The sequence below is a fragment of the Columba livia genome, chromosome 7 (assembly GCF_036013475.1).
Source record: "Columba livia isolate bColLiv1 breed racing homer chromosome 7, bColLiv1.pat.W.v2, whole genome shotgun sequence".
Lineage (NCBI taxonomy): Eukaryota > Metazoa > Chordata > Aves > Columbiformes > Columbidae > Columba > Columba livia.
The window spans coordinates 12540481-12567373 of NC_088608.1; the positions used below are offsets into that span (position 1 = coordinate 12540481).

General features: G+C 42.0%; 1 protein-coding gene across 47 annotated transcripts in view; it reads left to right on the top strand.

Annotated features, from left to right (window-relative positions):
• CLASP1 (cytoplasmic linker associated protein 1) overlaps positions 1-26893 on the top strand; it is a 171653-nt gene that overhangs the window by 61882 nt on the left and 82878 nt on the right. For 40 of the 47 annotated variants that reach the window (XM_065070537.1, XM_065070536.1, XM_065070538.1 and 37 more), the window contains 8 exons: positions 19554-19706; positions 20625-20698; positions 21478-21570; positions 22889-23034; positions 23782-23917; positions 24613-24683; positions 25632-25691; positions 26370-26447. In XM_065070537.1, coding sequence (XP_064926609.1) covers positions 19554-19706; positions 20625-20698; positions 21478-21570; positions 22889-23034; positions 23782-23917; positions 24613-24683; positions 25632-25691; positions 26370-26447 — 811 coding nt within the window. Of the gene's footprint in view, positions 1-15878; positions 16182-19553; positions 19707-20624; positions 20699-21477; positions 21571-22888; positions 23035-23781; positions 23918-24612; positions 24684-25631; positions 25692-26369; positions 26448-26893 lie in introns of those variants that run through there. The other 7 variants (XM_065070539.1, XM_065070584.1, XM_065070573.1 and 4 more) reach the window with 6 other exon arrangements.

Consider the following 26893-nt stretch of genomic DNA (forward strand, 5'->3'; position numbering starts at 1 on the left):
ATTGCTTCTAGACTTTCGGGGGAAGGGGGAAATAGAAGTTTTGTGTGTGAAATAGCATTGGCACTGCTTCTCAGATGTTTTCTTTATGAAACTGGCATTGGCTCTACAGAGTTGGTGCTACCTCCACCCCCATGTAATGAGGCTGTTCCCTTCAGGTATGGTGTGGGTGGAAGAGAGACATGTACATCTTGCATCTCTAAGAAGTGATACATGTCTTCCACATACATCTGTCCTGGGTAATGGGACTTCTGTCTAGTGGAGCTCTGGCTCCTAATGAGACCTGACATTTCTAATTAGGTCTGCTTTGAGAATAATGGGTCTAATTTTGTTCTCGGTCATTTATATTTCTCCCCCTGACCCCAGCTCTTGCTGGTGAGCAGGAGGGCTCAGGGGCAGTCCTGGAGCCAGGCCTGGAGAGGCGGTGGCTCTGCCAGTGCCCTTCAGCTCCAATTTCTGCTCCTGCTGTTTGAGCTCTGTGCTGGCCAGGAGCTGAACCTGCAGAGACTTTAATCACACGGACCTTCTATGATGTGGAGAGACAATCATGTTCCTTTTCACCGGAGACTTAAATGAGATCTGATCCCAAGTTTCCCCAGGCAAAATGTTTATGTACCAGGTCACTGCAACTTATTCTCTGTCCCTTCCCCCATAAGAAATTTCATGCTTGTTTCTAATGCTTTCCTCAGTTTTTTTATTTTTTGTGATGTGCTGGGTCTTGTCTCACTACAGTGGGCTTTCTCCAAGGATCTGAGTCTGGGGTGGGTCTTGAATATGCACATCGTGATCCTTGCTTGCTGCTCCCCTTAGTTTTGCTCCCTGAATCCTGTTTATTATTGTGGGTTATAAAGCAGGCTTGTCCCTATTTTTGTCCAAGCTATTTATCGTTTATAGCAATGTAGTATAAGAAACACTGTGCAGTCTGCCTGAGATTGTGGGAGTGATTATGGCATAGAAGTGATTTCTGTAAAACAACACACAGTACGAATGCCAATAAAAGACTGTAAGCGGCTCATCTCATCACTTTTGAGCTAGAATCTTGACTTTTCTGTACCTTTAGTGCATAGACCACTGTTTCCAGAAAAACGTCCGAACTGGATATAAGGCCTTCCCAGCAAGAGATTTTTCATTTGATTTTATGCAAGTTCCAGTGTTTTATGCACTACAGAGACTGAGGGGAGAGCTTTATGCTACTTTTTGCGATGAGCTGGTAGCTTTTTTGCTTTGAGGATGGCTAGTGAAACACTGAAACAGGTTGCCCAGAGGATCTCCATCCATGGAGACTTTTGAAGCTTGGCTGGATGAGGCACTGAGGAACCTGATATGACTTTATCAGCACTGGTTTAGGAAGCAGGCTGGGTCATTTGACCTCCACAGGTCCCTTCCAACCTAAATTATTCTGTGATTTGTATTTGTATTTTTCCTTCAATAGGAGGCAGCAGTTATCAAAGAGCTCCAAATTATGATTATTTTTTTAATTCAGTGCTTTTGTAGCTGTGTGTGTTAGCAAGCTGAAGAAAAAGATTTCCAGTGTCATTTGAGGTGGTGTGTTTGTCTGTTACTGAACACTTCAGTTTATCAAGAGCGATAACAGTGCTAAAGGCAGAAGAAAATGTGACCTCAGCTAACAACACAACCTGATAGCAGCATGAAGTGCCTGCAAGCCACAACAGAGGCACCTCTATAAATGGCAGCTTGTATCACTGTACATCCTCTGCTGATTTGGTGTTATACTAGAATTGATGAGAACACTATTCTAGTTTTATTGGTCTGTCATCAGTGCGACTGTCAAGTTGCATGTGGGCATATTTAGTGAAGAATTAAGATGTAGGTTGCTCTTTTATTTTAATATTAAGAACTTAAAGCTGGATATTTAAAGATGGATATATTCTTGTTGTTTATCTGAGGAGCAGCTTACTACAAATTAGTATGTGAGACTGTATTTTGTTCCATCACTCTGTTCTTCAAAATACTTTTTACCAGTCTTCTGAACCTTTACTTGTAATGGTATTTTGCTGGCTGAGCTCCGTGTTCCTGTTCCCCAAGTAGGAAAACTAAGCACTTACTCTAACTCATGATGTTTGAATAATTTTTTTTATGTCTGTGACCAAGTAAAGTCTTTGACCCTCTTTTCATAATGTTTGCAAAAGTAAGCTAAGTAAGCCTGGTTTAAATGTAACTTAACTAAGAACCATTCACCTCAGCCTGCCCTCACCACCACCAGACTGCCCATGTTCTAGGCAGTAATTATCAGTGGGGCTTTGTGGCAGTGTGATAGAGTTTCCAGATGCTTGCAGGGATTAGTAGGTTCTAGTGTTTAAAATATTAACACAAAACTACTCTAAAACAAAGAAGGAATGGAAGTTTTCTGGCCCATCTACTCTGCTCTGCTTTTTAGTGAAGGCTTCATCAATTCGGTCTCCAGGTTGTGAAGTGGAAGGAGTGCAATAGCAAGGCCTCGTGGAGCTTTGCATGGGAAAGCAAGCAAGGCAAACAGTTCAAAATGAGGCTAATTGCAGCATTGACTTCTTATGACTGCCACTATGTAAAGGTGGCATTGAAACTCAGGTTTCCCAGATAAAATACCTGATCTTGCTTGCTTTCCATCTCTGGAGCAAAGCTGAAAGTGAATCTAAATATAGTTGTCTGTAACGTGCTGTGCTTCACGTGTGCCAGTTCCTCTGTTTGCTAATTCTTCTGTAAGAGAAGGCAAGCACAGATGGCTGCTAAAGAGAACCAGATGATTTGCCAGCATGGTGGTGTGTTTGCAGGAGTGAGAATTGGACAGGCTTGAGGCTGCTTTATTGTCATTGCTTTTACTTCAAAATGGTAACTTAAAAAGTTGAAATTCCTTGGTTTTGTCCCTTTTTTTTTTTAGTTTATGGTAGGATTTATTTGTGGGTTTTTCCATTTTAGCAAGATGCTTGTTGACTTTTCAGTCATTTATTGTTAAGGAGCCATTTTTGTTAGGTGTGGAGTCTAAATGTCAGTGGGACGTGCATGAAGAAATTCAAAGGTAGGACATGCCTCAGTTCCATAAGGCACTTAGGGGTTCTTCTTTCCATAGTGCCAGGCAGCAAGGACTCCTCATCCCTTCCCAGACCCTTTCCTTCAAACTAAGTAATGCCAAGAAGAGGCCCTCACCAGTGAGACAGTGTGAGTGTAGTTTCATCGTTTTAGCTCAATTGACTTAGCTTAGCTGGACCAAAAGCCCCCCAGGTGCTGGTTAATGTGCAGGGTAATGGTTCAGAGCTTGATTGCCTGGCTGGCTTGTGGCTCCGAAGCATAGACTCGAGAGTCGGCAGCATCTGGGGAGCTGGGGGGCTGTGTTCAATATCCATTGAACCAGGTCGCTGCTTCAGGCTGCCACAGCAGTACAAATAGTAAATAGCCATTGTGTAACAGAGTCATTCAGTTCCGGTCTGGACAAAATAATAATTACTGCTACTTGGAAAGTGCTCAGTAATGGAGGTGAGTGATTCAGGTGGCTCAAGTGACCCAAGTGGTTGAATTGTGAGCCTCAGATGAACTGGACTGATCCTGCTCTTGTGTTCAGGGAGCCCCCAAGCCTTTTCTCTCGAAATGGACTGGTAGCTGATAAAGCAGTTGGTGATATACAAAGAATAATTATCCCTAGACAGAAATCTCTTACTTCTAGGTTACCAGCAAAGATGGCAGTCCAGCAGGCCCCTCAAGCTGTAACTGGTACTTGCCTTCTCCAGAAATGCTGAAGGTTTATCTGCACACTGAACTTGGAATTTGAGTTTAGGGATTTAATAAGACACTATTTTACCACAAATTTTATTCCTATTTCTGAGTTTTGGCAGCTTCTGGAGGCAGGGTGCTGCTGACTGCTGGCTTACCCCTGCTTGGCTTTCAGTAACAGCTGCTGGCGGAGGGCAGCAGTTGGAGTGCTCCCTGTTACTTGTGGTTAAACAACAAGGTGCCGGCAGTCTGTGTTGCATGTTAAAATTTACTGAATTGGGTGGAAAAAGTTATGTGGCTTTTTCTTTTGCAACCCAGTCTGCTGACATCTTCTGGTAGGCTGCTACTCATACACTTTTCTGTTTTCCTTTACTTCGTATCTCTGTAGACTATAGTCAGTTGGTCATGCTATTTTTTTAATATTAGTTCTTCACACTGACTCTTCAGATAGTCTAAGCAGTGCTTGGAAACAGTTGCTAATTATAAAAACTTGCTAATTTGGTGCTCATCTGCCTCCACTTTCACACCTCCTCTGTGCTATTACCACCTCCATACCTGATAGTGTTTGAGTCGTGGAGTTTGTGAGCATTTTTTAATGTGCTAACAGACAGTAATCCTGCCTGACAAAGGGATTATTAACACTTAGTTAAATGTAGCGTAACACTGACATGGTCACTCTTTCTGCTGCTGATTTGTGAAAGTGTAATGCAGCTGCATAACAGTCTGGAACCTGACTATTGCTCCTAAGCAGTATTATAATTTAAAAATATTTGCTTGTCAAGCTCCTTTTACTTGGTGAATGAGTAAATGGAAATGGTGAGTCCCTGCTCTCAAATGCTTTTTACAACTGGTTGAAGCTGTGTGTGCTTTGGGACAGATGTACTTGCAGGGCTGTGGGTCACTGTGAATACTCAGGTGAATAAGGCCAGAAGTTAAAGGTTCAAAAATTAAACTCTCAGATAAATTTTGTCTCTAGTTGTCATAATTTGAAGATTGATGTTAGTGTCTCTTTCAGTTAGTAAAAGGGAAGGTGTTCGTGTTGCCTGGATTCTTGATGTTGCTACACTATGTAGTACAAATAATAAATACAAACCACCAAAAATATATACTTGTGTTTAATACAAGTGCATAGCTTTGCACATCCAAGTGAGAGGTTGTTGTGAAATTAATGATGTGCAAGGATTGTTACTTTCCTTGTAGATTTTACTTTCCAGAGCCTATTTCCATCTCCCAAAATGAACTCAGACAATGTACATCAAGTACCTGTGCTGGGTACCTAGTTATATGCATTGCCTGACCACAGTGAGACCAAAAATAACCACTATGCTGCCAGTAAAAGTCACTTAGTTGAGTGTCCTGCCATTATCTGATCCTTGTTTTTCCCCTTTATCAAAAAAATACTCAACTCAACTCCAAATTACTCAGCAAATTTAGAGTATAGATGGATGGTTCCTGGTAGCAGCCAAATGAAGAGAATAACCTCATGAGCTTAATTTCGTGGTAGACTCCTTACAGTTGGCAGGAAAAGTTGCCAGGCTGTGGGATCTGCGTAGGTGATACCAAAACAGGTTGGCACTTCAAAAGAAGAATTTCACTGTGGTGGATAATCTACATGTTTCCAGCTAAGTAGTAAAAACCTATCAAAGTTTTAAGGTTTATGAGTTTAAGCTTTAGGGTGTGTTGTACATCCTAGAACTCAAAGGAACATAGGAGCTATTAATCTTAACATGCATTTTGTGATTTTTCTTTACTGTTTGACACAGTATTTAACAAAACAGAAGCACAGTGATGTAATGGCGTCTGTGGTTCTCCTGGTGACTTCTGCCTACAGCACGAGCAGGCTGAGGAAAAGGGGACAGCTTGTTTCTAGGAGCTGAGTCTTTATATGGACTACACTTGACAGCTTGCAATGTGGAATAAAGTGTAAATGTCATGTACAAAGGAAGTAGCTAGCCACAGGGCAGACACATCAATACAAGGAGGAAGAAGCTGCTAATTTGTCCCTTTGAGTTATCAATGCAGTGACCCTTCAGGGTGCAGATGTGCGAAATGTCTGTGCCAGCCAGACTTGCCTAAGGGAGAGGGGAGATCTCAAGCTCTTTGGAAAATCATTCCTTATATTAATGAAGTATTTTCTTTTTGTTTTTGACTTACCGACTCATTTCAAGTTTTGCGTGGAGGCAAGTGTGCCTGTGTGAAGCCAGAAGTCTATATAGATGTACATCAGTTGTATTTGGTTAACCTGTGAGACTGACATGGACATTTCCTTTGCATCTGCCTGGATTTGGGATTCCTTATGGATGTCCAGATCCAAGGTGTTATGTTTTGTGAATGCAAATGTGTGCTGTTGGTGGTGCCTCACCTGATGATTTCGGTGTCTTTTCTGAATGAGGAAGGATGGTAGGACTTAAACCAACAGTGCTCACCACCTTGTGTGAATTTCATAGTACATCAGCTACTCTTAGGTTGACAGAGTCATCTGTGGAAAAAGTGTCACTGCTAAGGAAAGCTGAACATGGTGTCTGTTTGGTTTTGTTTTGTTTTTAAGCAGTGGTGAAAATGGCAAAGGTAGGCTCTGCAATGACTATTTTCATGTCTCCAGTTCCATTTAGGTCACTATTTTGTGAAGTCTGTAATGGCTGTATCCTGAGTAAGATGTTTAACTGGCTTGTGATTAATATTTGTGTTCGTTGTGGTAGATGTGAATGATTCTGCTTGGCTTAACTTACTTTCTTTAGGGCTGAGTTAAATTATATTACCTTGCATTTGCTGTGGGTTAAGAGCAGCAGAAGGGCTGTTACTGTGGCTCAGCTGGTGTCTTATAACTTGTTATACAGCAATAATTTGATCATGAGTCTGAGTCCTCAGGCACATTCATCCTTCGCTTTATTTGACAGACTCTGACCTTGTACCAGAGAAGATCTTTTGCCTGCTTGGAAGTATTATTATTCATAGCTTCCACCACCTCTTACCAAGTTCCGAACTTTGATTTAAGCCAAGTGACTAAGGTCAAAATCAGTCTGCTCTTAGTGCTTTTGTTAAGCTTTTCTTGTGGGTAAGCTGGTTGTGGAGTCAGGGTCAAGTGGTACAGGAGATATGGTAGGAGAAACTGTTAGAATTCAGGTCAGATTAACTAAGGTTTTAATGGTCCATCACTGATCTTTTTCAGTAAGTAGCTTTATGTGGGGAAACCGATTTCTCTTATTCTTTCATGGATGTCACAGTTGTGGAAATAATATGTGCACAGGGAGGAAAAGAGATTGATTACTGAAGAACCCAAATGACCAGATGTGGCATCAGAGTTAATAATTGAGTATCATTTGGGACCAACCTTCAGTCATGGCAGAAAATTTGGGGTTGTTGGGTGACAGGCTGAGGTTTTGGCTAAGTGAGGTGCAGAGACCTGAGGGTGACTGAGAAAGGATGCTGAGCTGTGAGGAGAACGTGAATACCAGAACTGACAGAGCCAAATAAGAGAGTTAAGCAGGTTTAAGTTAAACAGACTGATTAGGACACAAGTACTTGCATTTCTTTAACTGCCTTTTTTCTTTTAAAAAGAAGGGAGGAGGATCTTTGTGCTTATTTTTCCTGTATGTAAAGTCTGAATAACAGTAATTTTTTTTAACTGTGCTTTGACTGCATTATTTATATTGTAAGCTCTTTGGGAAAAATGCCTTTTTCTTTCTTTGTAGCACATTAGAGTCCTTCTGCTTGCTCAGGCCTTCACATTGCCTCTGAAAGATGAATATTATATTTAATAGCCTAAAGTCATTAATGACAAAAGGAGTAAAATTTTTAACAGTGTCTTGACTCCACCTTTTTATTTCCCTTTCCCCGCCCTCTGAATATGACCACTTTATTTGCTATTCCTAATGATGATGTTTGTTTATGGGGGAGGAATGTGGAGGGAAGGAGCTTAGATCTGTCCTTTGTTTTAAAGGAGCTGCAGCAGGGAGAAACAAGCTTTGGGAAAACAGAAGCCATGTTGACTGTTAATATTTTATAAGCTGTGACACATTTTTGGCTTTGGAGCCTTTTTCTCCTTGACTTTTTTCCTTGAGGCAGTGGTTTGTTTAAAATGCAGCTTTCAAGGGTAGGTGAAGAGGGCCCAGGAAACTGATGTGTCTCAGGAATTGAAGTTTTCCACTTGTCGATCAGGAATTCAGATTGTACTTTTATTTGAAGTCATATGAATCATGAGTGGTTTTTTGCTTCTGTTTCCACTATGTGTCAAAAAATGGAAATAATCCTATCCAGATCATACAGAAATAAATCTGTGGAAAGTTAATATTAGAAGTAAGCATTATTGAAAATCCATAGTAACTGAACAAAGTTACTGGACAAGCATTTTTGACTAAGAGTAAAGCATACCTTATTGTTCTCAGGTTGGGTGCTTTTTTTATTTCCAAACTAGTCATTAGAGTCCAAAATGTTCTCATAATCTGTTATCTGCTGGTTTCTACTATTGCTTTAAAAAAATACACATTTTCAAGGTTACCATTGAAATCACTGATCCTCTTGTGTGGTCTCGCTGCTTTTTTTACAGTGCTTCTGGGAAACGTAGAATGCTAATTATTTAGTTGCCATTTTTTTAATCCCCAGTGTCTCAAAAGAGAACAAACAAAGGTGGCTTGATTGATGGCAGACCATTGCTGCTTCTGTGCCAATGCCTGCCAAATTCAGTGTGATGCTGATCTGAGCTCTGGCTGTAGTTGAACCTACAGAAGCTGGTGTGGCTGCAGACTGGCACTGGCCGGATGGTGCTGAAGTGTGGTTTGTAAGATATTTTGCGTGTGACTTATCAAAGCCAGGCTCTGCTTGTTTGCACAGAGGTGAATTGAGGTGAGGGGGGCAAGAATCCAGCTCGGAGTGTTAGCTTTATTAGTTAGAGTAGGCAGAAACTTTTGGTTTTCAATGCATCAGGAGAGTGCTGATGCAGCCACTCACTGCTACTAAATACTCCCAGAGCAAGAGTCAGCATCAGTCCCTGCCTTTGCCTTCTGCAGCTTGGGTGGTGTGGTTAGAACACTTGCCTGTGAGGAAGCATTTATAAAGTAGCAGCATTTCCTTATGGTAGAAGTACCTGGTCATAACTGTTGTAGTAGATCCATGTAGGGTGCAGAGTCACTGCCCGTTGCTCCCCGGTCTTTCTGTCATGGTGCTGCTTTTGTCTCATACACCTGCGGTTTAAGATGTTCTTATCTCATTATTATTGCCCCATTGAGCATTTTACAGTATTTTAAATGGTTATCTGGTTAAAGTATATTAATTATGCATCAGGCCAGGCATTCTAGGTGGGAGTCATTGGTGTGTAATGTGCATAACATAGTTTTTGCAGCTGTGGTACCTATGTTCTTGCATTAGCCTTTAACCGGGCAGAGGAACATCTCAGGACAGCAGCCCTGGCCCCTGATTTCTGTGGCTGTGTAGGAGATAGCCTTGACAGCCTTGGTTTGTTTGTTTGTTTGTTTGTTTTTATGTGTGGTGTTTGTTGTTGTTTTGTGGGTTTTTGTTTTGAGTTTTCTTTGTTTTGTTTTTTTTTCCCCTTTTGGTTATGAATACCTGCACATGTTTCTTGGCTCAGAGGGGACTCTTTGACTCCTTGGAAAGTTTAGGCTGCCCCACCATCTCATACAGCGGTCATCCCCGGCAAATGCAAAGTACTGGGCAGCATGTTGCCTCTTTTATGGATTGTAAATACACCTAAACAAAGGTCTTGGACAGGGCTGGTGCTACAACTTCCACGGGTCCCCCCAACACATCTTACTGGCTTAATGTCACTGACATAGCTGTCCTGTGAGAGCTATCCCAAAAGGGAACAAGGCTGCAGTTTGGCATTTTGATCTCCTTGTAGGTACTTCTAGAAAGCTTTCTGCTGCAGGACTTTTGTGGAGTATTAGGGTTTGCACCAGGAAGGATGTTCTGTGGTGGCTGGAAGTGGGATCTCCTGCAGCATTTCTGGCCAACCCCTCCCCCCCCTCTGCAATGTGCTCTGGGTAAATGAAGGCAGTAAGATGCTTTCAGCCATTTTAGAATCATAGAGTAGCATCACAGAATCATTTCAGCTGGAAGAGACCCTCAGCATCATTTAGTCCAGCCATAACCTAACCTAACTCTGGCACTAAGCCATGTCCCTAAGAACCTTGTCTAAACACCCTTTAAACCCCTCCAGAGATGGTGACTCTACTACTTCCCTGGGCAGCCTGTTCCAATGCCTGACAACCCTTTCCATGAAGAATTTTTTCCTAACAATCTAAACCTCCCCTGGTGCAACTTGAGGCCATTTCCTCTCATCCTTTCACTTGCTACTTGGGAGAAGAGACCAACACCATCCATGCTACAACCTCCTTTCAGGTAGCTGCAGACAGCGATAAGGTCTCCCCTCAGCCTCCTTTTCTCCAGGCTGAACAGCCCCAGTTCCCTCAGCTGCTCCTCATCAGACTTGTGCTCCAGGCCCCTCACCAGCTTTGTCACCTCCTCTGCACTCTCTCAATGTTTTTCTTAGGATGAGGGGCCCAAAACCGAACACAGGATTCAAGGTGTGGCCTCACCAGCACTGAGTACAGTGGCACAATCACTTCTCTAGTCCTGCTGGCCACGCTATTCCTGATACAAGTAAGGATGCTGTTGGCCTTTTCGGCCACCTGGGCACACTGCTGGCTCATATTCAGCCGGCTCTCAATCAACACCGCCGGATCCCTCTCTGCTGGGCATCTTTCCAGGCAGAAAACAGCATTTTGTAACAGTGCTTTGTCCTAAAAATGTTAGGGTGCTCTTTCCTTCCTAATGCAGCTCTCCACGGTAGTTGTCAATGCTTTACACCTCCGTATGCTGTGCGTGTAGAAAACAAGCAGCCCTTCAGGAAGCAATAAGTGGTAGCAATACAAAATGCAATTTCCTTTCACTGACAATGATGTGTTAGGGCAGTCTAATCTAGGTGAGCTCCGCTTGTGGTAATTACTGTCATGGGCAGAGGGATTTGTGTGTGGGATGCCAGTTGGGGAGTGCGGGCTGGAGGAGATGCCTCCCCCAATGATGTCATGGCAACAGATGGAGTTAATAGCTGGAAACCTCAACCTGGTCCATGGGGCTGGAGGCACCTGATTGCTCTGCACGCCGTGCTCCTGTCCTTTGCAAGTGAAATGCACTTGTCCATTTAAAGGCTTCAGATTCTTGGTACGTTTCTTAATTCACTCATATAGGATATAGGCAGCCCAAGTAAGACAAACCATCATCTATTGGTTGCCCAGCTGTCTGCATTCTATGTGGGTTTTGGCAGTTTAGACCCAAGTTGTTGCCAGCATCTGGGAGCTTGGTTTAGGACTGGCTTTGATAGCTGTTTCCTTGTAGCATTGCTGGGTACCAACATCGTGAAATACAGAAAACTCAACTGCAAGTGTTGCTAAGCTTCAAGCAGACTGTCAAGAACAACTAAATTAAAACATTTTTCTAATATCTTGTGATGTGATTTATAGTTTCTCCATGCCACTTGCGAATGTCCTTTTTCAAATATGCATAAAACAGTTTTGAAGGTAATATTGGGAAAAAACAAGTGTTTGGGACACTACTCACACCTTCAGTAGGAGGGAGCAAAAGTGATTTAGGATAAAGAATGGAACCTAATCCAGATTCTAGAAATGTCCTGAAGTTTTCACACCCTTGAGATTTCCCTCAGCAACTCTGTTCGCTCACATATTAAAATAATAACAAATACTTCTAGTTGCTATGGAATGACTGTGCCTTTTAATCACATTTGTATCATTTTTGGAACAAGTACACTGTGCAAGGTCAACCACAGACCCTGGCAAGGCAAGCTGTGGGTGTGGTGTGGATGAGCAGTAGCTGGATCTTGCTGATTTTGCCCATTTTACCCTCTGCCTGCAGTTCTGACGGAGCTGGGGCTCGCTGCGGGCACAGGGAGCCCAGCCTGGTGCCGTCAGTTTTCCAGCAAGTGTCAAGAGCCGGCAAAAGCCTGGAGGTGAGGGTGAGGAGGGGAAAGGTTTGTTACTCACTCTTCATCCCAACCATGTGTATGTATGGAGATGGTGCCTGAGGGAGCTCCTGTGCTGCTGCAGAATTGAATTTTGTTGTCTTGTGAACAAAGGCAGAAGAATTTGCCTTCTTTAATTATTTAGGCAAATAACGATGTAAAATGTTACTAAGGCTGAGGAGAAACCTCAACATTGGCACTGTGCAGCACAGAGGATTGATATTAAAATGGAAAACTGGTTGCTTTTTTGTTGTTTGTGAATCAACAAACACTTTTCTGCATTTATACCAGTCCTGCGATAGGTTGTTAATTCCTGTAGTGCTGGAAGAAGGATATTTCGTGACTCTGAAAGATCCCCCTGGTCCATCCTGCATAAGTAGCCTTTCTCATTGACTGGTATCTCTAGGGCTCAGGGTATATGACCCACTGTGCGTTTTTGTCTGTGAAGACTGTGCTGATGAGAGCGCAGTGAGGAGGGGGCGATGTCTGTGCTGGGGGTTGCTGCTGGTGTGTTTCCACCTGGTGCCATGTAAAGGGCATTGTCAAGGGTCTAGAACAAAAAAGGGACAGCACTGCCAAGTGCAGTCAGCAGGGAAAGCTGTTGCAGCAAAACACAGAAATAGCGCCTTGTTGCGGAGCATTTAATAGAGTGAAATAATTAGTGTGTTTGTGGAAGGCTGTGATGGGAGATAATCGTGTATCTGTATGGACAGCCTGGCTGGGAGCGGTGGCGGGTACCCTGGTGATGAACCTCTGGGTGAGAGGAGGGTGCAGGTTGGGTTGGTAAAGGCTGGCTTTGCTCAAATTGAAACTCTGTGGAAACATCTGGGGTTTTGGGGTAGGTGTGGTTTTATTTCCAAGGTATGGGTTATGGATTTCTTGATGCTCTAGAGGTGTGGAGGAAAGCTGTGTGGCTGGCTGGAAAGGGCACCATGGGAATATTGTATTTCTAAGGATGACTCTGAGGAAAACAAATCCTTATCTTGTCTTCTCACTCATTCTGCCTTGTATGCATATCTGTACCTGTCTGTCAGTTTTTTAACTTGATTTTTTTTTTAATCTGCATGGGGCAAGGGCTGTGTTTGTGCAGCTCCTAGCACAGGGGCTTGTGATACTTGTTTAGGTGTCTGTATGAACCTGTACTGTACAGAACTAATGAATTCTGGCTGTTTTAATGGATTTTATCTCAACTCTTGGTGCTTTTGTGAATTCTTTGGGCTGTAAAGCTTGTGTTTGAGCTGATGCTCTTTCACTCAGTATCAACTATTTCATTGTCTCCTGTTGCTACTTATTTTTACAAAACTTGTAGGAATGTGAAACCTTTCTACCACCTTTTCTACCTCTAATGGAACCTTTTGTATTGCTGAAAACTGTCTGAATGACAATTTCACAAACTCTTAAAAATTTCCATTTCTAGGTGTTAGTTTCATGAACCACTTTCTGAGAGGCACTTTGATGTATTTGTAGTTGTGTTAATGTTTGTATGCTGCTATAGAGTGCATGCTGTGGCTTGTTAACAAGATAATATTGTCAACCTTATGGTTTTAAATGTCAGCCTTATGGTTTAAAATCCTTTTTATTTGTTTCTTGTTTTCAAGTCTTCATCGCTCTTGGTCTCAAGGTTCCACACAGCCATTGTGGATATGACTTAAATTGGAGCCATCTGATTTCAGGGTTGAAAATTACAAAATTCCTCTGAAAAGTAACCTGGATTTCTCATGATTTGCATGGTTTCTCGTGTTAGTTTTCTGCAGGAAGATTTTGTGTGGTTGATCGGGCCAGTCCTTGAGCACAGAGTTTGAGTGCTGCCAGGGCTATTGCTTATTCTTTCTGGTAGAAGTTGGTATTTGCTTTCCATATGCAGACAGTGCCTGCTGTTGGATGTGGTCAGGCCAGGGTCTACATCTAATTCCTTAATTAACTATAGCATATTGCAATTGGTTTAATAACAGAACTGTGCTTTATTACTGCTATAGCCTGGTTGTTCTTCTGCTTACAGATGGATGGCAGACATCAGTATTCTGAAATTGTGGTGGCGGTATGCTTGGGACTGAGCGAAATGTCTATCAGAACATTTCTGTTCTGTGTACATAGGATGTGTTTGGAGCAGAAAACAATTCCAAGTGTTATTTCTTTCAGGAATGTTTTTTCTCTTTGGCAGCTGAAGACTTGTTAGATTATGGGCAGTCTAATTAACTTGTAATTAGACAGAATGAGGCAGCAGCCAAGAAGACGAGCATCATTTTTCATAGTTAAAAAAGGAAAAATGAAACGTTTTGGATTACAGCGGAAACCACGAGGGTGGTGAAAGGATTATTAAAATAAGAGCAAACCTGGCATGATGTTCTTGGGTTGGGTCACTAAGTATCCCCTTACCTGTGGCTGATGGCACCCATGTTGCTTGTATTGATTACGATTGTTATATACATATATACATTGTCTAGACTTACTTAGTAAAAATCTTTATTAAGATGACAAACTCCCACCCACAGTTATACATATGCTGGTTTAAAAAGGGCAATGTGTGTGAAACAGGAAAAGGAAGCCAAGGTAATAGTGATCTGTGTGTCCTTGCAGACTCTATCATTTAGGCTGGCTTGGTCCTGGTGAGCCCTTGGAGGGTGCCCTGCTGAGGTTAGGTTTTTGGGAGCTCACTTGAAAGCTGGTTGTGAAGGTTGTTGGGGTGGTTCATGGAATTCTACTGAAAGGTTGCAGCAGCATGGGCTGGAACTGGAGCTGGTGCCTGGTTCAACCGGAGAGAAGTGGACCCAAGGGGAACAGGGGTGGTGGGTGGCACTGGGGGGTTGACTGAGCCCAAGCAGGTGGTGTTCTAAAGTCTCAAAACTGTGTGCCTGGTGTGGAGGATGGGGAAAGAGAGGCTGGGGCCAGGAGAGAGCGGCTGGGCGTCTGTGGGAGGTGGCTGAGCAAGAAACCTGAACGATGTGCTGTGCCTGCATACTTCTCATGGCTGTTACTCCTCCGTTTTTTAAACACTTAATCCTGCTGAGGAGCTTATATGTGTCCCTTTATCTTCACTGGGTTCATAAATTAGTTTTCCTGGAGTAACCTGTGTTGGAGCTGTGCAGGCTTGCAGCTAGGCCATGTGTGATTTTGGTGTGTGCTAATGGGAGGAGGTGTTTAACCTCAGCTGATTCTGTCATGCTTGGAGGCTGGTGGGACACCCTCAGAGAGGACTGAACTGTGCCTTGTGTCCTTCAGGAGTCACAGCTAGAGATGGGGGTGTCAGACATTGGCCTTTGGGGAGGTCATGGACTGAGGTGTCCAAGGGGTGTCTGTCTCAAAAACATTGGCCAAAGCATGTGGGGTTGTGTCTGGTAAAAAAGAGTAAGGAGAAATGTACCGCATGTTCTTTGGCATTGGTGGGGTTGCCTGTGCATGTTCTAGGCTTTTTTACAGGGATCTTCGTGGAGCTGGGCTTTGCCCACCTGGTAGCAGTTGAGTGTGGGGTTTTGATGCCTTGAAGCTTCAGCAGCTGTGTGTCTGCTCCAGGTGCAGGACACCATGTGGTGGGTGGAGAGGTAGGTTTCTCTGTTGCCATCCATCTTCATCGGCACCTGAAAGAGGGATTCTCTTGAGAGAGGTGTCAGTGATACTTGCAAATTGTATCCATCGTGCATACTTCAGCTGCACTGATGCTTGGAGGTGGGACATAAAAATTGGCACAACGGGGCCAAAACAAGTTTAGTACCTTGTACAGTTGGGCCTCTTCGCTAGGAACAGACATGATTGTAAGCTTTTTTCCCCGCAGTGTGTTGTCACTACAAAGTACCTATCTTCTCTAAAGCTTACAGACAAATAACTAAAGGTTTTGAGTCTGACATTGTAAAGTATTTAAAAGCCATAAAGCATCTCCTTTAATTGCAAAGGAAATCTGAGACTCAGTTGCTTTGCTTTGAAAGGTCTCAGGCTGGTGGTTCAGGAAGGGGAAGCGCTGGCCCTCACTGTGGCTTCTGAAAAACAAGCACAGTCTCTTCTCCCCATTTTACACCTTGCCCAGACCTGAAGGGGTTACGTTTTAAAATGAATAATGACTAAATTTATTCGTCATGGACAAACGATGACAGCTGTTGAGATGCTCCTGTTAGCGCTTCCCAGGGGATGAAGTCAGGCTGGTTCCTAGCGTAAGCCAGCCCAGCCAGGCAGACTCAGCTCGTCTTCAGCCCGGATTGTTTGTCCTGAGTTCCCCTCGCTAGCAGGGTATTTCCTTCTTAGAGTGAACTCAAGTTTCCTGGGCTGAAATGGGTGTTGATGAGAATCCCGCAGAGCTGCAATCGTAGCGAGAGGACTGAAGCTGTAGCTGTTTAAATCCACGTGTGAAGACGGCATGCTTAATGAATACGAGGGGCAGTGATTGATTATGTCCTGGACTGAAAGCCGCGGCGCTCTGTGAAGCACTGTTACATCTGGGCACGCTATGGAAAATATGAAGGAATGTTGAGGAAGCTTATTTGCAGAAGGATATGTACTTGTAAGCAATTTTTGTTTTCTTCTTAAATAACGTAGAGGAATTGAGAAATGTAAAGCAAATGGTGTTCTCTGTTTCTCTGAGATAGCAGAGTGGTGAGCAGACAAAGGCCTCTTTTATAAGGGCATGTCTCCGACAGAGAGTACTACATGGCCCTTGTAAATGGGCACTGGGGGGTCTTGGGATGGGAGAACATCAATGGTTATTTAATGTTAGAACGTGGCACTGATTCTGCTTCAGTGCACCTCTGTTGGAGTCATGAGTTACACCCACGCTGAATTTACCGCCTTGTGATTTGCAGATAGGCTGCAAAAAATACGAACCTAGTTCAAATGATTATTGTGAACAGGAATCAATGAATGGAGAAAAAAAAAAAAGGCTTTTTTTTTAATAGTAATGTATAGTAGCTTGTTTTTCTCTTATTTTCCATACTCCCATGTTCAGTTTTCTTTCTGTTCTTTGTTTCTCTTTCTGTCCTGCACACGTGCTGCTGGAAGACTTGATGTGCAGTTCAGAATGTGGCGCTGTCATTCTGCACTGCTCAGAGGAGAAAATGCTCTCGGGTTATTGAAGGGATATCCTGATTTGATAAATATGTAATGCTTAGTTTGTAGGCTTAATGAAAAGGAAGATGTGATTGTAATTCAGACATCCCCAGACCGTGGGCTGGTTAGCTTTTTGGAAAGTTGTTTTGTACCTAAAGCTCAGAAAAGCCTGTTTTACACTGAAATTGTAGTTGATGTAGCTGCTAAAACACTATAGGAGTGTGTTCCTTTTAATACCTTTTATTTTCTGAATTTTTCTTTATTATACAAAACAGCAAACCACACCCTCTTCTCCTTTCAGAGGAGCTTTAAAAATGCAGACACAAGGGGAAGTGAGTTAACTGAGACTGTATATAGATAGAGTAAAATTCTGCTGATGGAGAATTTTATTACCAGATGAAAGTGGTTTTGAAGCAATAGTGTCTTTTTTTAAAATATGACTGACTTTCTCTTGGCTGGTAATATTTGTATCACAAATAGTCATTTGCTTAAGATCTGTATGAGCTTTTGAAATAAATGCAATTGGGGCAAATTTTGCTCACAAGTTTTTGTATTCAAAGTCTGTGCAAGTCTTTCTGCATCACTTAAACCCCTTTCTAGATGCTTCGGAGATCATACCTTTTAAAGTCTGTTTTGATCTGCCATGACCTTCTGTGTAACTCTCACCAAACGATGTTTTTTAAACAATTTGTGTTTGAACTAGACTGTATCTTTCATGAAAAAAACCTCGATGTTGCTTTTTAAGAACTGCCTGTGGTAGAATTCTCTGGGTGACACCTCCTAACCTCACAGGGAACCAGTCCTGTGATTATTGCAAAAAACTGGGGGGGAGGGGGGGCCGGGGAGATAGGGAATCTCAGAACTTAATTTGTTTTTAACCTCCAGCCAGTGGCCTTATTGTATATTTTTCTATTAGGTGAGAAACAATAAATCACACTGGAAAACTACATTAATAAATCTTGAGTTGCTGTGTTAACACAGAATATAATGAAGCAACTTGTTAAGAATCTGGCCAGGCTAAACAGTCCCCTGCAGTGAATTTTCATTTAATTTAATTTAGAACATATTTTCCAGTCCTTTAATCATTCTCATAGTTGTTCCCTGAGCTCTTTTCAAATGTTTTTTCATTACCTATGTCAGAACATGACCAGTGTCCGCAGGGAGGTAGCACGGCAGCCTTAGGGCACGGTGTTAGAGAGCCCACATCCTAAATGTGGCTTATGTTATTTTCCTTAGGTGTGTGACCTCAAATTCCTCCATGTTGAAGTTCACATGTTCACATTTGCCTGAACAACAGTCCGAGTACCCGTTATTATATTAACCTTTTCCTTTAGATGTTGTGTTTCTTTTTTCCTAGCTCTTTCCTGTATTCTAAGACTTCTTGAGCATCAGAATTAAAGGGAGATATGTCCTTGGTCACTTTTCTTAACTTGTTGGCTGCAGCTGCCTACCTGCCATTCCAGTGTTCTGTTGTGGTTGGAGCGTGGCATCATGTGCACAGGTGCATATTGGAAATGTGGGGTTGGGGTTTTTAGATGACTTGTGACAGTTCTCCTTTGTCCAACTGCTAATAAGTGAATCCCACATTAGGCAGGGAAAACTCCTTAAGGCTGTTGGGCTGAGGACAGTACAGGCTTTTCTTTCTGTTCTTTTGCCTCGCCTAGAATATGTCTTTACTGTTATCAATTTGTTTTCTCACTTTCAGAAAGCTCAACCTGTATTGAATTTCACTCAGTGTCTAACTAGGAGCCTGTATTTGTTACTAGATACTCCCGGGCGCTTTCCTGAACAGGGATGGATTAAAGCATCTGCATGAGTTTTTGCCAAGTGAAATTTTGCAAAGGAGATATTCCTGAGATGGTGAAGAGTGCATATGTACCCTGGACTGTTGGAGGGGGATGGACATGAAGCGGGTCTCCAGTCTTGAATGAAGTGTTAGTGTGAAGAAGCTTCAGTGACGGGGACTGAGATGGCTTTTCTGGCCTCAATAAATAATGTGCACCATCTATGTCAGCTGTCCAAACAATCTCTCACCTTTCAACCAAAGGCTGTTTTTTTAAGTGGATTAACTAATCTGTGTAAAACTGCAATATAAGCACTACTATGGAATTGGAATGACCTTCAGGGAGAATCCAAGTGACTCTAATTCATTTTAAGTTAATTTATGTTCACGTTTGGAGGTAGAGGCTGTAGTTCCCTTTGGATGTACCCAGAGGGTTCAGTAAGTTTTAATACACCTTATATTTAGAGTTTTTATGAGTTTGAGGTCTGTATTTCTGTTTGCTTGTAAAGAATCTCTAGTGATCATTTAAGAAGTTAAAGTGGATTTGTAGTTCTGGATGGGTCTGTAACTGTCTTAGAGTTTATCAACAACATGGGTGTTGCCATGTGGTTTTCTGAGGTTACCCTGTTTATTCTTGATCTGGTGTGGGCAGCTGGCAGGGTGTGACAGCGCAGCTTGTGCTGCCTGATCCCTGTCACACCTGGACCTTGGTTTTGCTCCAGCCTAAGGCAAAACAGCTCTCAGAGGCATCAACATAGTCCATAGACATCCCAAGTATTGTCTGTAACTTGTATCTTTCTGCTCTAGATTTTAAGTTTGTTCTTTTTACCTGAATGCATTCATAGAAAGCGTTTATAAAATCAGTGTCTGCAGTAGCAAAGGATTGGGTTTGTGAATAACCAGATTTCTAGCATGAGGGTGCTGCCGAGATGAGAGCTGGGAGAGCAGACCTGAGCAGGCAACACGTTTGTCATCGCATGGGTGTGTTCCCTGGGATGTCCCTTTGCTTCATTTGGCTTAACGCCGAGTGTGCTCTTTTTTTGGCAGATAAAATTTTTGATGATGAAGACTCCGTGGATGGGAACAGACCTTCCTCAGCTAGCTCCTCTACGTCTTCAAAGGCCCCTGCAAACTCGCGCAGAGTTGGGATGGGGACTACACGCAGACTTGGCTCTGCAGCTCTGGGCTCCAAGTCTTCAAGTAAGCTGATAACATATATGAATTGATTTTTGTGCAAAGTATTTATGTGTTTGAGTGTATTGTGCAAGAACTTACAGACTGGCCCCCAGGATCCAGTAACAAATTTTCCTCTATGAAACCATTGCGTGTATGTTGTCTGTATGCCACAAACAAACCTCAGTAGGATGAATCTCCAAGCAGTCCCCACATCCTTGTGATGTGTTTTGCATCTGTGAAAGGTTGGACCTGTGCAGTTGTGCACCAAGGGTTACGAGTAAATCATGTCAATGTTGCAGTCCGTAGGTTTTTGCCTTTACAGCTGCAGCTCTAGTTGAACTGAGGCAGGCTGCTCACAGCTCCACGCTGAACTTCAGCCCATGCAATTTAAAACTGATACAGCCACCTTTTTCTGAGACCTTTGGGCACTGCTGGTAATGAATGTGCAGAAAGAACTGAGCAGTATATTGGAATTGTAGTTCTATGTGTGACTATAGAAATGGAGAAAGTTCCCTATATGAGATCTCTAATCTGATTAGTATTCCAGAGCCTATTTACCTTCCCTATCATTTGTCTGTTAGTGCACCTGTCAAATCTGCACCTTCATCTATTCTAGATAGGATTAAATCCTTTAAAATAAAATCTCCTGTATAATTAAAGTAAATATTCCCTTTCATCTTTTGTCTGTGTCCCCTAGCTGTTGAGTGACAACTGTAATGACTTCCCTAATGTGCCCTCTGTGTCTGGGAGTTGAAGGATGCTGTGAATGCTGGTCTGCGCCTGGCATTGAATTTCTGTCTCTGCTTTCCTTGCATCTGCAGCACTCGGGGGCTGCATGTGTAGTGAACTTTCTCCTGAGTAGATGCCTTGATAGCTGGTGGTTTCTTAATTGATTCTCTTGTTGATAAGAAGATTGAAAATGCTTTTTCATTTGTGTGTCAGCAGCCAAAGAGGGAGCAGGTGCTGTGGATGAAGAAGACTTCATTAAGGCATTTGAAGATGTCCCAACGGTTCAGGTAGAATTACATGTTAAAACACAGTACTAAAAAGCAGAAAATGGGTAGTGTAGGACCTAGTCCTAATCACTGGCAGATTGTGCTTTATTGTGAAGCTGGCAAATCTTTAAGGGAAAGGCAAGTTGGAAGGAGTCAAGTTTTAAACAGTGGTATCTGCCAGTACTTTGTGTGAAACCCTCGGAAGTGGAGGGAATTGGGGTGTGATGGTTGTGCCAGAGATATCCCAGGAGCAGACGTGGCGCTGGACACGCGTGCTGCCCCGTGCACCGTGCTGACTGAGTCAGCAGGAGCCTCTCTGCTTTGCACCATTACCACCTGGGAACGCAAAGCAAAAAGGTGGCTTGTGTCTCTGGAATCGCTGCTGTTGTGAGGGTGACAACTGGATAGTGCGCATTTGCTGATACATTTAGCTGAGTAGCTGAGCTGTGTCACGTATCCCCCCTCCGTCACCAGAGCTTTATTTCTGGAACAGATGAACAGCATGTGTATCCCCTTACGATACTTTGTAGGTCTTCACTAATATAGCCACTGCTTAAAATTGTGAAAATATAGTAAAATAATAAGATGATCTTTTAATGATCTTGTGGTCATTTAGTAATTTTTGATTGCAGGAAATGGGTGTAAATTCTTTGCATTATGGAAAGCCAGCTGTGTCCAGGGCTGGCACATGACATTTAAGCATTGATGAGCAAAGGATGTGAGAATGTAGTTGGATAGTGACCTGATTTTCTGGATTTTAAATCTTGCGTTATGGTGCTACTCTGTATTTAAATTTGCAGATTTATTCCAGCCGAGATCTTGAGGAATCCATAAACAAAATAAGAGAAATACTTTCAGATGATAAGCATGACTGGGAACAGAGAGTTTCTGCGGTAAGTACCAAACTGAGATATGAACTCGTATTAATATAAGTTTCTGCTGCACTGAGCTTAAACCCATGGAAAGGGTACTGAGAGAACTTCGGATTAAGACTAGAATGTAGTTTAAGTGGTGAACATCTGTTATGTTGCCTCAAACTTGGGGGAAACATTTCCTTACGAGGCTGAAATTTAAACCATCTGTGAAGGAAAATGCTATTTGACACACAAGAATCTACTTAGCATCAGGTTGAACTAAAAGTCATGCAGCAAATCCAGATGTAAAGCTAGAAATTTGCTAGCAGATGCTGAAATCAGGATGCCCAAAGTGGTATTCAGAATATCTTAAAACTTCCTGATGAGGCATAAAGTCTTTGGTTATAGAGAGCTTATATATACTTTTGCAAAAGGAGAGGTGTAGAACAATTCAGAAAGCATTTACACACTTATGTTTTGAATAAATAAATATGACTGTGGGAAATATGGAAGTGGAAAATCAGATGTTATATGCATGCCAAGATTGTTTTATTTACTGAAGTGAGCTGTGTCTTCATGATATAAATAGATGCATGAGCTTATCTACAATGTAGGCTTTCTTCATGGTGTAGCATCTTTGACATGTCTGTCGAATCCTGTGTTACAGATCTGAATGGCAAACTGCGCTGATTCAGCTTTGGGGGTTTTTTGTTTGCTCCACTGAGTAACAATGAGTTTAAATCGAGGCACCGTCAGTTGCGTTGGTACACATGAGAACCTGTGGCGGTGTCCGAAAGAAAGTCTATAGAATGAAATGGTGCTCCCTGTGATATTAATAGAAAACTTCCAATTTTTATGGGGTCAGGGTTCTACTTCTAGTAGAGCAGATTATTATTTTAATGAAGTCAACGGACATATTCTAGAGGTCAGTGTCACTCAGACTGAAGAATGAGCCATGCCCTTCAAGTAATCTTTTTAATACAATAGTTACCTCTGAGAGGACCTGAGCTTTAGAAGCTGTTGTAAAGGGGTGGTTCCAGAGGGGAATGGCATAGAACATTCAAGACATCTTTTGGCTTAAAAAGTAATGTTTGTGTTATTAACAATACAGTCTGATTTGCTGTATGCAACGCTTCTGGATTCTGATAAGTTATCTACTGTGTTTATATTATCCTGCTTAGTATGTTAACCTACGAATTGGATAGGAGATCTGAAACAATGAAATTGCTCAGACTTCAAGAACAGTGTTCCTCAATGAATCTTGAGGACTCTGAAAACCAACTATGATCCCCAAACATAACTGTCCTTGTGTTTATTGCTCGTTAACAGACACTTCTTTCTTTTATGGTTCTAACAGTTGAAAAAGATCCGCTCCTTACTTTTGGCTGGAGCTGCAGAATATGATAACTTCTTCCAACACTTAAGACTTCTGGACGGAGCGTTTAAACTATCCGCTAAAGACCTGCGGTCTCAAGTAGTGCGGGAGGCTTGTATCACGCTGGGGTAAGTTTACTTTCTAAATACGCCCAAAATGTGATGCAGAAAAAAACAACAGACACTGGTTAAAACATTTAGGATGTAGCTCGTGCTGTTAGTACTGCATAGTTATAGGTAGAACATGATTTTGCTGTAGCTGTTTGAAGCTATGTCCATGTAGGTCACTGATTGTAGTTGTGCTTAGCAGTATTTTTGAGTTTTACATGCTGCTGATTTGAGATGTGCTGGGTGAATAAGCAAGCCGTGCATTCATGCACCGAGGAGGGAAGGATTGACCAATAAAGCTGAAAATGCTTATGTGTCATTCTGGTTTGGATTGAGCTAGTTTGGGGGGTTTTTTGATGGTTTATGTTTTGTGAAATGCTTCAAGAAAAAGTGTGCTACAGCTTTTTTGAAATTTTTGCGTATTGAGGCAAAATAGACAGTTTCAGATAAACTAATATAAACAGGTTCAGAAAAATACATTCTTTCAGCATGATCCTGTTTGATAACAAATTTTTAGCTGTGCTAGTTACTTCGTTTTATGCTGAACTTACTGTTTCTCAGAGTTGAGATGAATATAGAGCATAAGTTTGAAATGAAAGTAAAGGAACTGTTTTATGAAACATGTTGTTCTCTGTCCTTTGGAGTTGTAAAGGAGGCGACAGTTGCAAAGACTGAGATGTCAGATGTGCTTATGTCAGATGTTCTATAGAAGTCTGACTCGCTTAATCCTCAGTGCACTTACCAGCATGACCTCATTCTGTTTTTCAGACATTTGTCATCAGTTCTGGGAAACAAGTTTGACCATGGGGCAGAAGCCATCATGCCAACGATTTTTAATCTAATTCCGAACAGTGCCAAAGTCATGGCCACTTCTGGTGTTGTAGCAGTTAGATTAATCATTCGAGTAAGTATGCATCAAAAGAGATCAGTGTTATAATTTCCAAACACTGTGGTGTTTCTGAGAAAATATGTATGTTAACTGCTATGGAAATTCTATGGAAATTAGATTAAGTGCCTAAGCTACTTTTCTGATTGTGCCCAGCTTGGCTGTCTCAGATGCCATGCAGCCTTATGTAGAAGACAGTTGCGGAGTAATATATTTCCATCCCCCTAAGAGCTGAGCAGACGTTTTCCTTTGAATGGGTTTTAAACCTGCCCTGCAGGAGAGACTCATCCTCTTGACTGTGCTCTAAAACTCCACACAGACAGCGCACATTTCCCAAAACCACTGGGTCACAGAGGTGACTTCTGCCTCATGATTCTTTGGGAAAGCTGTAGATGGCCTAATACCTCTCAAGTTGTCACACTGGCAGTTTAGATCCTCTTGCAGTGACTTGACTCACTGGAGGCTGTCATTACAGAAGAAAATAATATATCTGACAAACATATTTTAATGGATAAAATAGAAAATATTTTTAATAATAAAAATACATGTCCATATCTCTTAGTGCTCCTTTATTTAGCAGTTCTGTTTTTAAGAACTGAACAAAAATAAGCACCTGCATACTGGGATGAGTTGGCTGAAAGAGATGGCCTTTCACTCCATGGGACTCTGGTGTAAAAATTTCTTCCTAGTTTTGTTGTTTCTGTTTCTTCTAGCATACGCACATCCCTCGATTAATACCCATCATAACCAGTAATTGTACCTCCAAGTCTGTTGCAGTTAGAAGGTGAGCATTTAGTTTGGATTTATTCTATTTTACCAGTAAATATGTTCACATGTACTTTTTGATAATGTTCATGTGCTTGTTTTTATTTGTGAAAAGAGTTGATATACATACTTAGTAAAGAATGCATCTATTTCTCTGCCATGAATTTGAGTCAAATTCAAAATCAGCTATCCTGTGTAAGCTGCAGTCCTGCAGAGAAGGCAGTTTTCCCCAGAAAAATATTTTTTAAACTAATCTTTGTGCTTACATGTCATTATAATAATCTCATATTATTTTGGCTTCTTTACAGACACGTTCCTGTTCCCCATTACTAGCTGTTATAGTGACACATTTGTTTTTGAGCCAGTCAGCAGTTGTATTCAGTGACAGCGTCATCTGGAAATTGGCCTGGATGTGCTAATGGTTCTCTCCACACTTAATTCTAATTGTGTTTCAGTCCACCACCTCACTGGGAGACTCACCTGGTCCATGTGGACTGGCTGGTTCTCTTGTAGTTAAACAAAAAGAAGAGCTTTGTGTCTGCTGAATTTGGTGACAAACCTTGAACAAATAGCAAGATACTTGTCCCTTAGTTTCTTGACATGAGGAAGGGAGATCAAAGATGAAAAGGTCTGTCTCTACATGAAGCTAAATGTGAAGTTTCTATGTGAAGCCTGAGCTACCAGGTACAATGTAGTGTTAGTGTGAATCTTCTGGGTCTGTATCCTGTGTAATGAAAAAAGGGACTTTCTGGGTTGTTTGACGTCAAGTCTTCTCCTCAGACTTCTCTGCAGAGTGATGCCTCCAGCTGCTACCTCAGACTGTTTATTGATGGCGTTTGTAGATGTTGATATTTTTGTGGGGGTCATTGCTGAATTCTAATGGCCAAAAAGCGGTTTAGAGCCAAGTATGGCAAAGTCAGTGTGCCTCTATTAATGCAGAGAACTCAGCACTTCTCTCTTCTCTCAGGCGCTGTTATGAATTTTTAGACTTGCTGTTGCAGGAGTGGCAAACGCATTCTCTTGAAAGGTAAGCTCTGAAGACAAGTGGGTTAATTCTCTCCTACTTATGTCTAGGGAGGTTAATTCTGAAGAAAGGATAATCTAAGAGGTCAGACTATATCAGGTAGCTCTAGCAGAGAGATTTTTGCCACAGAAAAGGCATTTATATCTGTGCATGTACAACATTCATCACTGTAGTTCTGGCAGTCAGAGTTTGAGTCTGTTTTCTGTTCCAGCTCTGGAAAACCTGGCTGAGCAAATCCCTGAACTTGGTAAACTCAGCAGTGTTTCCTCTTCCCTTGCCCTGCCCCTTTTTCACCCTGAAGTGAGGTGATGAGGTAAAAGCTACTAGATGTCTGTCAGGAGCTTCCGAGGCTTCTACAGCACTTCAAACTAAGGAACAGTGGAAGTAATTGTGGGGGAAGAGACTGGCACAAAATTTCCTTAGCCCTAGACTACCCCCGCAGTTTTAGTAGCTAACTGAAGACTGACCATGAAGAATGCAGCTTGCCTTTTCCTAGTCAGACGTGTGGCTGAAATACAACTGACTTGTAAGAGTAAATAAGGGTTCAAAAGGATCTTGCATGGAAATGGATGTGATGAACTCTCTGTTCTTGGAGACAGAGGCAAAATAAAATTAGTAATTTTTTTATAAGTATGGTGTGTCTTTCTGCACTGCTAGATAATATATTCCTTCTTATTTCAGACACATATCAGTGTTAGCTGAAACAATAAAGAAGGGAATTCATGATGCAGACTCTGAAGCCAGGATAGAGGCAAGAAAGTAAGTGGAAGCTGCTGTTGGTGTCTTTTCCTCCTCCCCTTCTTGTACTGTGAGTCAATGGTGTTGCATGCTGGAGACTCAAGCCCGGGCAAGTTCTGTTCTCCTGGCAGTTAATGCCAAATTTCCCTTGGCTTCAGTGGGAGCGTGTACTTACCTAGTAGTCATACGAGGTGATCGCATAGGGCTGAGTGATGTGTGTATCGCATCTTCTAATGGTGCTTACTTCACTTTGTTCTTTGTTGTCATTTTATCTATCTGAGCAGTAAAATGCTTACCAGAGTTGTTCTAGAGTTGAGAACTAGAACCTTGCCTTTTTTTTTTATTTTTGGATGTTTGACTTGCTTGCAGTTAACTGCAGCTCCTTCTGTTTAGTACGAAAGTACTATTATTTCTAGTATATTTTTTTCTTTATTTTTGGCCTGTATGCAAGACTAAGTTATTTACTG